The sequence below is a fragment of the Hemiscyllium ocellatum genome, chromosome 45 (genome assembly GCF_020745735.1).
Source record: "Hemiscyllium ocellatum isolate sHemOce1 chromosome 45, sHemOce1.pat.X.cur, whole genome shotgun sequence".
Classification (NCBI taxonomy): Eukaryota; Metazoa; Chordata; class Chondrichthyes; order Orectolobiformes; family Hemiscylliidae; genus Hemiscyllium; species Hemiscyllium ocellatum.
In genome coordinates, this window is record NC_083445.1 from 1,340,173 (window position 1) to 1,355,794 (window position 15,622).

The 15,622-nt window shown below is 45.8% G+C and overlaps 1 protein-coding gene across 1 annotated transcript in view; it reads left to right on the forward strand.

Moving 5' to 3' along the window:
- Positions 1 to 697: 697 nt before the first annotated feature.
- Positions 698 to 15,622, forward strand: part of LOC132835973 (interleukin-12 receptor subunit beta-2-like) — a 76,212-nt gene continuing 61,287 nt past the window's right edge. Inside the window, exons 1-3 of the mRNA XM_060855146.1 lie at positions 698 to 1,077; positions 11,344 to 11,422; positions 14,111 to 14,228. Coding sequence (XP_060711129.1) covers positions 1,027 to 1,077; positions 11,344 to 11,422; positions 14,111 to 14,228 — 248 coding nt within the window. The 5' untranslated portion in view covers positions 698 to 1,026. The remainder of the gene's footprint in view (positions 1,078 to 11,343; positions 11,423 to 14,110; positions 14,229 to 15,622) is intronic.

Consider the following 15,622-nt stretch of genomic DNA (forward strand, 5'->3'; position numbering starts at 1 on the left):
GGGCCGATGGTAAACATTCATTTCCTACTGGGGAAGGGTCAGGGCTGCTGGTAAACATTCATTTCCTACTGGGGAAGGGTCAGGGCTGCTGGTAAATACCCGATTCTTACTGGGGAGAGGGTCAGGGCCGATGGTAAACATTCATTTCTTACTGGGGAAGGGTCAGGGCTGCTGGTAAATACCCGATTCTTACTGGGGAGAGGATCAGCACTGATGGTAAATATCTCATGCCTACTAGAGGACGTCTGACACTGTAGCAAGATGCACAGAGAACAGCCTGCAGCCCAAAGTTTCATTTCCCTTGGGAACCCCCCCAATGGATCTTAATCTTGTTCCTCCAATCAGACTTTGTGAAGCCTCCCCCAGCAATTGGGTTTTGTCACTGCAGTGTTAGTAGTCAACTAGGAGAAAAGTGAGGACTGCAGATTCTGGAGATCAGAGTTGAGAGTGTGGTGCTGGAAAAGCACAGCAGGTCAGGCAGCCTCCGAGAAGCAGGAGAATTGATGTTTTGGGCAAGAGCCCTTCACCAGGAAGGAGGAACTCTGACTTGCTGTGCTTTCTCAGCACTATACTGTCAACACTGCAGCATTAGTGCAGGAGCATGCCTTGCTGATCACTTCCTGTGACTTGCGGTTTCTCACTTCCTAGCATCTACTGAAAGTATTTTTATTGTCATTCTCAGAAATGTAATTGCAAAGCTGACAGCTTCCTGTCTCCTGTTCCCAGCATTGTTTTCAGTTTTTCAGTTAAATTACATCTGCTTCCCCACGAGCACATAAATCCAGCACCAGGTGAGCCTTCCATGAAGCCTCCCAACACCTCAATGTCTCAGTGAAATGGAGCACCTCGATCTGGGAGCTTAGCTTTGGTAAACTCACTCCTGAGTGAAGAGGCGATGAAGTTCATTCTCTGGATCTGAGCACATCATCCCAGCTGATGCTGCAGTACAGCACTGGAGGCATGCTGCATGGTTGGATGGTCAGTTTGGGCAGATTAATGCTCTAATGGAGAGTCAATACTAAGTGAATGCCACATGCTTGGACAGACAGAATGAAGACAGCGCCAAAACATTCGAGGGTAAGGACAAGTTGGAAAGTCAGGGCTGAGGCAGTGCTTTACTGTGGGAGTATCAGTAATGGGGGGGGGGGGGGTGGCTTTACTGCCTGGAGTATCAGTAATGGGGGGGGGCTTTACTGCCTGGAGTATCAGTAATGGGGGGGGGGCTTTACTGTTGTAGATCAGTAATGAGGGAGGCTTTACTATTGGATTATCAGTAATGGGGGGGGCTTTACTGCCTGCAGTATCAGTAATGGGGGGGGACTAACTGTTGGAGTATCAGTAATGGGGGGGCTTTACTGTGGGAGATCAGTAATGGGGGGGGCTTTACTGTTAAAGTATCAGTAATGGGGGGCTTTACCGTTGGAGATCAGTAATGGGGGGGCTTTACTGTGGGAGATCAGTAATGGGGGGGCTTTACTGTGGGAGGGTAGTAATGGGGGGGCTTTACTATTGGAGTATCAGTAATGAGGGGGTGGTTTACTGTGGGAGGATCAGTAATGGGGGGGCTTTACTGTTAAAGTATCAGTAATGGGGGAGGGTTTTACTGTGTGAGGATTAGTAATGAGAGGGGGCTTTACCGTTGGAGATCAGTAATGGGGGGGCTTTACTGTGGGAGATCAGTAATGGGGGGGCTTTACTGTGGGAGGATTAGTAATGGGGGGCTTTACCGTTGGAGATCAGTAATGGGGGAGGGTTTTACTGTGTGAGGATTAGTAATGAGAGGGGGCTTTACCATTGGAGTATCAGTAATGGGGGGGCTTTACTGTGGGAGTATCAGTAATGGGGGGGCTTTACTGTGGGAGATCAGTAATGGGGGGGGCTTTACTATTGGAGTATCAGTAATGGGGGGGCTTTACTGTGGGAGATCAGTAATGGGGGGCTTTACTATTGGAGTATCAGTAATGGGGGGGCTTTACTGTGGGAGATCAGTAATGAGGGGGCTTTACTATTGGAGGATTAGTAATGAGGGGGGGCTTTACCGTTGGAGATCAGTAATGAGGGGGGGCTTTACTGTGGGAGGATCAGTAATGGGGGGGCTTTACTATTGGAGGATTAGTAATGAGGGGGGGCTTTACCGTTGGAGATCAGTAATGAGGGGGGGCTTTACTGTGGGAGGATCAGTAATGGGGGGCTTTACTGTTAAAGTATCAGTAATGGGGGGGGCTTTACCGTTGGAGATCAGTAATGGGGGGCTTTACCGTTGGAGATCAGTAATGAGAGGGGGCTTTACCGTTGGAGATCAGTAATGGGGGGGCTTTACTGTGGGAGGGTAGTAATGGGGGGGCTTTACTATTAGAGTATCAGTAATGAGGGGGTGGTTTACTGTGGGAGGATCAGTAATGGGGGGGCTTTACTGTTAAAGTATCAGTAATGGGGGAGGGTTTTACTGTGTGAGGATTAGTAATGAGAGGGGGCTTTACCGTTGGAGATCAGTAATGGGGGGGCTTTACTGTGGGAGATCAGTAATGGGGGGGCTTTACTGTGGGAGGATTAGTAATGGGGGGCTTTACCTTTGGAGATCAGTAATGGGGGAGGGTTTTACTGTGTGAGGATTAGTAATGAGAGGGGGCTTTACCGTTGGAGATCAGTAATGGGGGGGGGGCTTTACTGTGGGAAGATTAGTAGTGAAAGACTATTGCACTGTTGGAAGGTGAGGAACAATGACACTGCTGGAGTGTCATTACTGAGGGAGTGCTGTACTGTCAGAGGGTCAGTGTGTGCTGCAATGTTGGAGGGTCACTACTGAGAGGATCACACATGGTTGAGGTACTCTCTCTCAGATTAGATATTAAACTGAGGTTAATTCTGCCAGGTAATTTAGATGTAAACAATTCCACACAACTCGTCTGAAGAAAAGGAAAGGAGGCCTGTGCAATCTTCTGGCTAATATCCATTTCTCAACTACCATGTCAAAAATGGCATGTATTCTTTGCTAAATTACTGTTGTTAGGGACTAGCTGTGCACAGTTTAACAGTGATCTATTTTGTCCTCAGCTAGGAATGAATATGGTGCCTGTGATTATGAATATTCTAAACTCTAATCTTCTCGTTTCCACGGAAACGGCAATGGGTTGTTTGATTGGACGAGCTCTCACATAATGCCTGATCGTATTCTCAGGCTGGACCCAGACACTCTCACATTTCAGTGATTTGGCACAGGGACCTGTACAGATTGTCAGTGACAGGGATGAAGATCCCACTGTCCTTACTCACTTGGGGTAAATACAGATGGATCGGGCCGTGTGGGTCCTTGTGCGTGAATCACAAAAGTTTAGTGTGTGCAGGTATAGCAAGTAATTAGACAAGCTAATAGAATGTTATCATACATGACAAGGAGGATTGAGAATAAAGGTAGGGAGTTTGTAGGCACAGGTGGGACATCATCTGGAATACTCTGTGCAGTCTTAGTCACCTCATTTAAGACTGAACATAAATGCATTGGAAACAGTTCAGGGAAGGTTTACCAGACTAATACCCGGAGTTGGAGGGCTGTTTCATGACAGGTTGGATTTGTGTCTGTTGGAATTTAGAAGTGCAATTTCATTGGAACATTCACATTCCTAAAGGATCTTGACAGAGTGGACGAGAAGAGGATCTTTCCTCTTATCTGGGAATCTAAAACCAAGGGTCACACTTTAAACATCAGAGATGACCCATTTAAAACCAAGTTGAGGCAAAAAACGATTCTCAGGTTTGTGTTGTGGTTAATCTCCTCGAGACCACACATATTAAATTCATGTTTAAGTAACTACACTTCTGAGTCTTTAGAACTCTCTTGCTGAAAAGCTGATGGAAACAGAGTCCTTGAATATTTTTAAGGCAGAGATGAATAGATCCTTGTTCAATGAGAGGTTAAAAGTTTTGTAATCAGATTAAAGAAGCAACTTTGCAGCTCTGGGTTTGTCATAACAGGAAACAGCCAGTAAACAAAGTGAAGTACATATTAGAGAGAACCATGTCCAGGTTAGTTTTGATGTAACACTGCGCATGCCCTCTCTGAACCGGCTGAGAGTTCACAGTTCAGCATGATCATTTTAAGGCATTAGGAATGATCAGTAAATGCTGACCTTGCCTATGATTTCCACATCCTGTAAACAAACTAAATAAAAACTACATTCAGGAAACCAGACAATAAAGAAGCTTCATTTTTAAAATATTAGCAGTAAATCTCTCCAACGTTCTGTCTCTACCATATGCATCACTATCTCTCAATTCTGTCTTGTTTTTGCTGCCTCTTCTGTCTCAGCTAATTTTTTATTCTGTGTCTCTCCATATCTTGCTGACTATCTGTCTGGCTTTCCCATTTTTTTCCTTGAAGGTTAGAGTGTAGTTAGATGGTTAATTTCACAGACACTGTGGGCAAGTTATGCATAAGTCAGGTTTTCAGCAGTAATTCTCTCAGTCTGATGCTCCAGTGAATGTGCAGATGAATATTTATCTCTGTACATTATTTTGAAATGATCGACAACTGACAATGCTCTAGCCATTGACTTCAGGAAGCAAGATGCCCCTGTCTACACCAATGGAGCTCAGGTGGAGAGGGTCAACAGCATCAAGTTCCTAGGAGCGACGATCACCAACAATCTGTCCTGGGCCACCTCAGAGATGTGACCAGCAAGAGGCACAACAAAACCTCTGCTTCCACGGGTGACTCAGGAAACTCGGCACATCCATAAGGACTCTCAACAACCTTTATAGATGCACCGCTGAAAGCATTCTATGAAGATGCATTGCGGCTTGGTTTGGCAACTGCTCTGGCGAGAACCATAAGAAACTACAGAGTTGTGAACACAGCCCAGTCAATCACGCAAGCCAACCTTTCATCCATTCACTCCATCGACACCTCTCGCTGCTTCAGAAGACAGCAACATCATCAAAGACCCCTCCCACCCTGGTTATAATCTCTTCCAACCTCTTCCGTCAGGCAGAAGATACAAACAGATTCAAGAACAGCTTCTTCCTTGCTGGTCCTAGACTTCTAAATGGACCTCTCATATTTGAAATCTTGCTTTTTGTGCACCTTCTTTACAGCTGTAACATTGTATTCCTCCTGTACGATTACCTTATGAACTTTGGATGGTATGAACTGCTTGGACTCCTTGGAAAACAAAACATTTCACTGTACCTAGGTACATGTGACAACAATAAATTTAATTAAAGTCAGATCTATTGACTGGATCATCGATCCTCCACTGGGGAATCCCACGTGAGTAAACAAAGACATAAGCAACAAGATAGCAGCAGTTATTAATAGAAACACAACAAACTCTAGACTGTTGCATGATTTGAAGAGGCCAGTGTTGGACTGGGGTGTACAAAGTTACCAATCACACAACGGGGAAAGTGAGGACTGCAGATGCTGGAGATCGGAGCTGAAAATGTGTTGCTGGAAAGGCACAGCAGGTCAGGCAGCATCCAAGGAGCAGGAGAATCGACGTTTCGGGCATGAGCCCTTCTTCAGGAATGAAGAGAGTGTGCCAAGCAGGCTAAGATAAAAGGTAGGGAGGGAGGAGGGACTTGGGGGAGGGGCGTTAGAAATGCAATATCGGATTTCCAATGCCCCTCCCCCAAGTCCCTCCTCCCTACCTTTTATCTTAGCCTGCTTGGCACACTTTCCTCAAAGATTCCTGAAGAAGGGCTCATGCCTGAAACGTCAATTCTCCTGCTCCTTGGATGCTGCCTGACCTGCTGCGCTTTTCCAGCAAAACATTTTCAGCTCCGATCTCCAGCATCTGCAGTCCTCACTTTCTCCGTTGTGTGATTGGTAACTTTGTACACCCCAGTCCAACACTGGCCTCTTCAAATCATGCAACAGTCTAGAGTTTGTTGTGTTTCTATTAATAACTGCTGCTATCTTGTTGCTTGTGTCTTTGTTTACTCAAGTGGGATTCCCCAGTGGAGGATCGATGATCCAGTCAATAGATCTGACTTCTAATCTAAAAAGTAAGTTAACAGAGTCTTATATGAATTCATGCAGTTTTTGAGCAAAGTACAAATTCAACCCACAAATATATATGTGTATGTGTGCATGTGTGTGTGTGTCTGTCTGTCTGTGTGTGTATATGTCTGTGTGTGTCTGGGGTGGGGGTTTGTTAGTGTCTGTGAGAGAGTGTATACGTGTGTGTGAGTGTAAAATCTAAGTCTGTGAGAGGGTGCATGTCTGACTGTGGGAGTGTGCGTGTCTGTAGGAGTGTTTGTGAGTGCCTGTGTCTGTGTCTGTGTATAGGAGTGCCTGTATGTGTATGCGCATGCGCAGGAGTGCCTGTGTAGAAAGTGCAATGGTGGTCATCTATAATGTGACATGAACCCAAGGTCCCGGTTGAGGCCCTCCCTAGGGGTATGGAACTTAGCTATCAGCCTCTGCTCGGCCACTTTCCTCTGCTGCCTGTCCCGAAGTCCACCTTGGAGGATGGTCACCCGAAGGTCCGAGGCTGAATATCCTGGACCACTGAAGTGTTCCCCAACTGGGAGGGAACTGGTTGGCTGAGTCACATGAGTACCTGCCATGTACAAGGTGGGAGGTGTCCCCATGCCTAATAGTGGTATCTATGTCCACAATCTGACACGTCTTGCAGCGCCCACCGTGACAGGGTTGGATGGAGTTGTCCTGAGAGCCAGGCAGCTTGCTATGAACAATGATCTGTTTGAGGTTTGGTGGTTGTTTAAAGGCAAGTAGTGGAGGTGTGGGGAGGGTCTTGGTGAGGTGCTCATCCTCATTGATAATGTGTTGCAGGTCACGGAGAACATGGCGTAATTTTTCAGCCCCTGGGAAATACTGAACAACGAAGGGTACCCTGTCAGTTGCAGCACGTGTCTGTCTCCTGAGGAGGTCATTACGGTTCCTTGCTGTGGCACGTCAGAACTGGCGGTCGATGAGTTGGGCATCGTACCCCGTTCTTGTGAGGGCATCCCTGAGTACTTCCAGGTGCCCGTCACGTCCCTCCTCATCTGAGCAGATCCGGTGTACACGTAGGGCTTGTCCATAGGGAATGGCTGTTTTAATATGTTTTGGGTGGAAGCTGGAGAAGTGTAGAATTGTGAGGTTGTCTGTGGGTTTGCGGTAGAGGGTGGTGCTGAGATATCCATCCTTTATGGATTAGATTAGATTCCCTACAGTGTGCAAACAGGCCCTTCGGCCCAACAAATCCATACCAACCCTCCAAAGAGTAAAGCACCCAGTCCCATTTCTCTCTGACTAATGCACTTAACACTACGGGCAATTTAGCATGGCCAATTCACCTGACCTGCACATCTTTGGAGTGTGGGAGGAAACCGGAGCACCCAGAGGAAACCCACGCAGACACGGGGAAAATGTGAAAACTCTACACAGACAGTCACCCGAGGCTGGAATCAAACCTGGGATCCCGGTGCTGTGAGGTAGCAGTGCTAACCACCCCCATGGAGGTGCCACTGTGCCCCCCATGTGTCCAAGAATGAGACAGATAGACACTCCTACAGCCACTCACAGTCCCACACTCACACATGCATCCTGTCACAGACATAGACACTTTACACTCAGACACACATATACAGTCTCTCTCACAGCCGCCCACAACCCCCCCATACACCAGACAGACACACACTCTCCAACAGACACACACACATACACTCCCACACTCACACATGCATTCTCTCACAGACTTAATTAAAAATCACACAACACCAGATTATAGTCCAACAGGCTTAATTGGAAGCACACTAGCTTTCGGAGCGACGCTCCTTCATCAGGAGATAGTGGAGGGCTCGATCATAACACACAATTTATAGCAAAAATTAGCAGTGTGATGTAACTGAAATTATACATTGAAAAATTGATTATCTGTTAACCCTTTCATCTGTTAGAATACAGTGATAGTTTCACTTCTTTCATGTGTAAATCACAAAACCCTTTTTTTAAAGTTGCATTCTCGGGTTAGCTGTTAACAATGGTGATAGCTGGACAATATGTTGAAGGTGTTAGCCCCCTGTGTTCTCTGTCTATGACCTGATGTTTAGATTGTTTAGCAGTTTGCTACAAACAATGATGTGTTTGAGGTTTGGCGGTTGTTTAAAGGCAAGTAGTGGAGGTGTGGGGAAGGTCTTGGTGAGGTGCTCGTCCTCATTGATAATGTGTTGCAGGTCACGAAGAACATGGCAGAATTTTTCAGCCCCGGGGAAATACTGAACAACGAAGGGTACCCTGTCAGTTGCAGCACGTGTCTGTCTCCTGAGGATGTCATTTGAGTTCCTTGCTGTGGCACGTCAGAACTGGCGGTCGATGAGTTGGGCATCGTACCCCGTTCTTGTGAGGGCATCCCTGAGTACTTCCAGGTGTCCGTCATGTTCCTCCTCATCTGAGCAGATCTGGTGTATGTGTAGGGCTTGTCCATAGGGGATGGTTGTTTTAATATGTTTTGGGTGGAAGCTGGAGAAGTGTAGCATTGTGAGGTTTTGATTAGATTAGATTAGATTATTTACATTATGGAAACAGGCCATTCGGCCCAACAAGTCCACACCGACCCGCCGAAGCGCAACCCACCCATACTCCTACATATACCCCTTACCTAACACTACGGGCAATGTAGCATGGCCAATTCACCTGGCCCACACATCTTTGGACTGTGGGAGGAAACCGGAGCACCCGGAGGAAACCCACGCAGACACGGGGAGAACGTGCAAACTCCGCACAGACAGTTGCCTGAGTCGGGAATTGAACCCAGGTCTCTGGCGCTGTGAGGCAGCAGTGCTAACCACTGTGCCACCGTGCTGCCCACGTGGGATGAAACTTGTTGATGTCACTGTGTAGTTTTATCAGTGACTCCTCGCCATGGCTCCAGAGAAAGAAAATGTCATCAATGTACAACGTTGGTTGGAGATCCTGCATCGAGAAGAAATCTTGTTCGAACCTGTGCATAAAAATGTTGGCATGTTGGGGTGCAAACTTGGTCCCATGGCTGTTCCATGTGTCTGGATGAAGGATTGGTTGTCAGAGGTGAAGACGTTATGATCGAGGATAAAGTGGATGAGTTGTAGGATGGTGTTTGGAGATTGGCAGTTGTTGGCGTTGATACTGAGGCTGTTGGCGCGATGCCATCCTTGTGGGGGATGCTGGTGTAGAGTGCAGAAACGTCCATTGTGGGTGAGGAATGTTCCCAGTTCAAATGGTCCATGGGTGCTGAGTTTCTGTAAGAAATCTGTAGTGTTGCGACAGAGCTGGAGATCCCCTGTACAATAGGTTTCAAGATGTCTTCCACATAGCCAGAGAGATTCTCACAGAGGGTCCCATTGCCTGACACGATGGGACGTCCCGGTGTGTTGGCTTTGTGTACCTTTGGAAGGCGGTAGAAGTCGTCTACACGAGAAGGACGTGGGATGAGGGCGCGGAGGGAACTCTGAAGGACTGGATCCAAAGTTCTGATCAGTGTGTTTAATTCTCGGGTGTGTTCTTTGGTCGGATCAGCTGGTAGTTGCCTGTAGTGTTCCTGCTTGTTCAGTTGTCAGTACACTTCCTTGCAGTAATCTGTTCTATTCTGAATGACAATGGCTGCTCCTTTATCTGCTGGTTTGATGACAATGTTGTGAATAGTTTTGAGAGCCTGGATGGCATTGCGTTGTGAACGGGTGATGTTTTGCTCTCCCTTGTGGGTACAGCTGATGAATCTGGCATTTATAGATTTCCTGACAGTTTGAGCATACACGTCAAGCTCAGGGCAGCGGCCCTCTGGTGGGGCCCTCTTTGGTCGCTCCTCTACAGATCCCTGTGATGACTGTTCCAGTTCATCAGTGGTCTCAGTGGGATCACTGCCGGCACCTTGAAAGAATTCCCAGAGTCTCATTCGTCTGATGAACTCCTCTGTGTCTGCTGCCAGAACCAACGTGTCCATTTTGGTGGTGGGGCAGAAGTTCAGACCCCTACTCAGGACTTCAATCACTTCCGGTTGAAGGGTGTAGTCCGATAAGTTGACAACAGACTTCCCCGCAGTGATAATGTTGTCGACTGTGGTTCCAGGGCGGCCTTTGCTATTACTGGTAAGAATGCCAAGCTTCTCCAGTTTTTTGTTCTTGGCGTGCGCATGTACGTGGTGTAGATTTGTCGCCTTGTCTATTTGTCAATGTCCCATAACTTACTGGTGTATCCTGTGTGCAGGCTGAGAGTGTGGACTCCAACTGAATTTCCAGGTTGTGGTGCCTGCTGTCGGGTTGGTGCGTGAGCTGATTGAGGAGTTTACGAGAGGTGTAGTGGCAAAGTCTCTCTGCGTAGTCTGTGTTGTAGGTCGTCCTAAGTGGGTTGGTGATCCGTAATCCTTTCAGGATCTTTCCTGCTTGCCTGCATTCCTGGAGAAACTTGATGTCTGTGTCGGTATGTGCGATCCACTTTAAGCAGGCGGTTAGTGGTGTCGATAGTAGTCATGATTTGGAGATGCCGGTGTTGGAGTGCCGGTGCCAGTGGGGAAATGGCAGCTATTTAAGCGATTGCCACAACCCGATATTAGTTTCTCTGGTATACTCCACTACAATTTCTAAACAGCTCCTGCAGCTTTGATTAAAACATTTATCCAATTCCTCTCAAACGTCGTTATTGAATCTGTTACTACCAGTATTTCAGGTCACAGCAACTCACGGTATAAAGATTGCAAAAATCCTCACGTTACTTTTGGTTGTCTGGATGTTTTCCATTCCCCTTGTTTCCTCTGGGGATGAAACCGGCTGCTGTTGAAAGCAGGTTTCCCTTTATCAACATTTTTTACGATTCCAAACCCCTCCATCACAAATTTCTCTGAAATGTCTCTGTTCTGAGGGTTAAAATCTCAGCTTCTCCAGTCTCTTTGCGTTATCTGAACTCCCTCATCACTGTTCCTGTCCTGGTAAAGCATCTTTGCACTAATTTAACACAACACATCATCCTGAGATCTATCCAACCTTTGATAATGCTTTGCTATAACTCCCTTGCTTTTTTCACTCTGCCATGATAAAACTCAAGATCATACATACTTTATTAACAGTTTCTAAACTTCAATGAGCAGTGTGCTCGTAAGATATTCTACCCAATAGAACAACAGATTCACCTCAACTCCTGTCACCCTCTGGGACTCAGACACATTTCCAAGGGGCACTGCAGCAAATAATAGTGGCTGACTCACTTCCCTTTCTCTCAGTTGGATTTTGAAACAGACTCTATGCCCCCCCCCACCCCCGGCCTCCATACCAAACCAATATATGGCAATAACGGGAGATTTTCCAGAGTGCTTTGACAATGTTTTTGTTGTCTGTTGTAACACTAGTCTTCTTCTTTCCCTCTGACAGGTAATTCATGGCATTATGGGAACAGTTTGTGAGATGCTGCTGATCACAGTTGTACTGATACAGCAGGAAACACAAGCAGGTACAGTGCTACTTTCAGATTCCCAGCCCTTGATCATTCTCTATTAGCGCTCACTAAAGGAATGTTACAGAATGGAATGAGAACAGAACAGAAAAATGTGTTAAAATTGTTAGAATTAAGCAAAAGGTGGGCGGCACGGTGGTTAGCACTGCTGCCTCACAGCGCCTGAGACCCGGGTTCAATTCCCAACTCAGGCGACTGTCTGTGTGGAGTTTGCACGTTCTCCCCGTGTCTGCGTGGGTTTCCTCCGGGTGCTCCGGTTTCCTCCCACAGTCCAAAGATGTGCGGGTCAGGTGAATTAGCCATGCTAAATTGCCCGTAGTGTTAGGTAAGGGATAAATGTAGGGGTATGGGTGGGTTGCGCTTCGGCGGGTCGGTGTGGACTTGTTGGGCCGAAGGGCCTGTTTCCACACTGTAAGTAATCTAAGTAATCTAATCTAAAAAAAAGACAGTAACAGTTAAGGGCAGTTTTCAGCATGGCTGGGCCATTTATCACACAGGATGCTGTCTGAGTTACTTCTGAGCATTTGGAGATTTGTTTAGAGAGAATGGAAATGATACTAAGATGGTTAGTATAACAGATTTTTTTTTGAAGATGAAAGAGAGCCATAAAAAGATTTTGACTGGACGAGGGCTTTTGTTAAAAACAGGTTGCTGCATTCAGTGTCAGTAAGAGTAAGATATTATAGTTTGGTAAAAGGACAGCTGTAATAAGACTTCGAGTAAGAGTCGACTCCGTTCTTGGGGAAAGGATGAGCTATTTGGGGAGATGGGGTGACAGTACATTAAAGGAAAACTTGAGGTGATGGGGTACAAAAACAAATGACAATTGATTTCTAAGTTTTAACCATAAGAGCTGTAGGATATAAAAATCAATCATGAATACAGAACCAATATTAAAGGTCCAAACTAGGAGCATGACTCAATGATGCAAGTCTGCTCTCACATTCAATAAGATTATTAAAATAAAACCGATCTAAAACATTAACTGTGATTGCTGTCCACAGATGTTTCCATAATCTCTCTCTGCACCTTCCCAGCCGCTGTGACACTGTATCCTGCACTATTACCCAGAAACACAATTTGCCTGTAAAGCACATTCCGCAACACATTTCACTGCTCCTCAGTACAGGTGACAGTAATAAATCAAATGAAATACTCCCCGTCTCTTCATATATCTGTCAAAATGTCTCCTAAATGTTACTTTTGTGTCTTCCTCCACCTTCTCCACTGGCAGCACATTCCATGCACTTACCACCCTCTGTGTAAAAACCTTGCCTTTCACATCTCCTTTAAACTGACCCCTTTTACCTTTAAAAATCTATCCTGGGAACCAGACTCGGAGTATCTAGACCTCTCAGAATTTAGTAAACGTCTCTCAGGTTACCCCTTAGCCTCTGACGTTCTTGTGAAAACAAACTAAGCTTGTCCAATCTCTCTTCGTAGCTAATACCTTCCAAACCAGACAACATCCTGATAAACTATTTCTGTACCCTTTCCAGAGCCTTCACATCCTTCTGGTAGTCTGCTGACCAGAACTGTACACTAGACTTCATATATGGCCGAACTAAACTTTGGGCGATTAAACAGAAATGTTCAAAATCATGGAAGGATAAAAGAAGCAGAAGAACAAACAGAAAATGCTGTAAAGACTCAGCAGGTCTGGCAGCAACTGAAATCTGTTGAGTTTCTCCAGCACTTTCTGTCTTTATCACAGGTTTCCCGCACCCACAGTACTTTGCTTTTATAGACCAAAGCACTTTGTGTCCTTCAGGAGAGTGGTGAAGAATTGCACAGCGTTATAAGATCTTATGGAGAAGATTTCAATCAGAGGGCAGGTATGTTCAGGATTTGAAAAGATGTATTTGGATCCTGGTCTGTGCAGATGAATGGTCAGTCTGGCTGGTGCTGATAATTGACACAATACCTTCTTTCATTATTTATGCAGTTTTATTTTTAGGTCACCTGTCTAATAACTCTGATCTGGATTTTAGCTGCTATAAAATATCCCTGAATGACACTGCAGCCTTTGCTATTGGCACTGACTTCTTTTCAAGTTGTCGATTCTTGGCCCAGTCCAGGTTGGTTGTGGTGGGGAGGTGTCTCTGTCCCTAGCCCAGGATGGTTAAGGCATAGGGTGGCTCCCTATCTCTAACCCATTGATGGCGAGTCCTGGGTGTAGTTTTCTGTCGCTCCCTCTGTTACAGTGAGGCCTGCAGAGGGTTTCTGCCCAGGTCCAGGGATGGTGAGTCCTGGGTGTGAGTCACTACCACATTATTCAATGTCTTTTCCCCAATGCTGCAGCTTCTGAAGTGATGATTGCAGCTCTATATCAAAGACAGTGTCATTTCAGTCACTGGGAACAACCGGATCCTTGATGCTGTTGTACTGAGGCCAGGCTGGAGGGTGACTGAGCTACTAAACAGTTGTGGTGAAAGTGAGGACTGCAGATGCTGGAGATCAGAGTCTAGATTAGAGTGGTGCTGGAAAAGCACAGCAGGTCAGGCAGCATCCGAGAAGCAGGAACATCGACATTTCGGGCAAAAGCCCTTCCTCAGGGCTAAACAGTTGTCACCTGTCGCTCTGTGGCTCCGGGCTCTTGGAGGAAAGGCAAGGCCAGAGAGAGTTGGCTCTTCCCCTTTAAAGCTGAAAAGTGTTTCACTCACTTTATTCCTTATTATTACTCAGACCCATCCCAAGACCTATTCTGCTTCAGATTCCACAAGAACTCGGCAGTGAATTGTACCTGGAATCCAAGTGATGTTATCCCAACAAACTACACTTTCTATTTTCAGGAGAAGGGCAGGTAAGTGATCCCCTTGTATTGTTTCAGGCAAGTGCACAGTCAGACCCTGTCAGAGAGGTACATGGGTTGAGGGGGCACGTAGGATTCTCTGCTCTTTAGTCAGAACAATCTGAAACCATCTTTTCTACTTTCATCACATAATCCAAACTTCCATTCCTGCAGTACTGAGGGGATGATATGAACTCTTTGTCTCTCTAGACCTGCTCCTTGACCTGTTGAGAATTTTCAGTATTCTCTATTTCCAACTGTGAAACTGTACCCAGTGTAAGTTCATATCTTCTATAGAACTGGGGGAAATGAGGGAGAAAAGAATGTGTGGGAAGTCACTCTTCTCCTGAAAGTGCAATCCTCAGGTAAAATCTATTCTCTCCTGGCTGTCTGGAAGGCTGAAATTACGAGGCAGGTTACAGAAACAAGCTTTAACAGGGTTACCTGAAGTATAAAATGTTAAGGAGTGATCGAATGGAGATGGGTCAGATGATCAAATAAATCGAACAATAATATTACCTCTAGTGGGGAGTCTAAAACCAGGGGCCAAAGCTTTAAAACTATGAAATGGAATTTCTAGCAACGAAACAGGCCATTCAATCCAACTGCTCTGTACCTGCTCCCATGCTGCTCCTTAAACAAGGTTTGTGTTACCCTTGGTTTACAAGACACAGGTTCCCAAAGGTTTGGCTTGATCTATTTGAAGAAGCTTTTAAATTTTATTTTAAAAAAGCCACATGTACAATGAAAGGGGAGGGGCCAGTTCTCCCAGCTCAGCTTTTCCCTGGTTTGGTTTGGTTAGGGTTTAGCAGTCTGGCTGTTCAGAGCAAACTGCCAGTCTGTTTTGAGTCTGTTCATCATAGAATTAGCCAGATGGAAGAAAGTGTTCCATGCTGAATCTCTCTGCCATCTCTCTCTCCTGTAGAACCTGTGTTTGATTTTTCCCTTTTTTGTCAAGGGGTGTCTATGGGGATTGTTGCAAGTATTTGGAACAGCATCATTAAGTTGGGATAATCTGTTGGGTTTTCAGTTAGGTTAAGTTATTCTATATTCTGTTCTCTTTTGTTTGTGGATCATTTGGTAATCTTGCAAAACAATTCTGTTTTGCTTAAAATTACGTTTTTGGGCCATCTGCATCCCTCCTGGAATATCCACTTTACATCTGCTTAAAACAAAGTTAGGGTCAGGGCTACCTTCTTGAAATGTTTTGCGGGGTCTCACCTGGTCTATAAGAGATTGGGGGCTCTTTGCGGGATTTGTTCAAAAGTTCCAATTGTGATTTTTGAGAAGATTTGTGTTAGATCCGATTCAGGATTAGGGTTGATGGATTCTAACGCACCAAGTGGTAGGTGTCAGTGTCTTTTGTTCTAGGTGTTAAATTTGGTTGGTTTAAACAGTGATTAGGA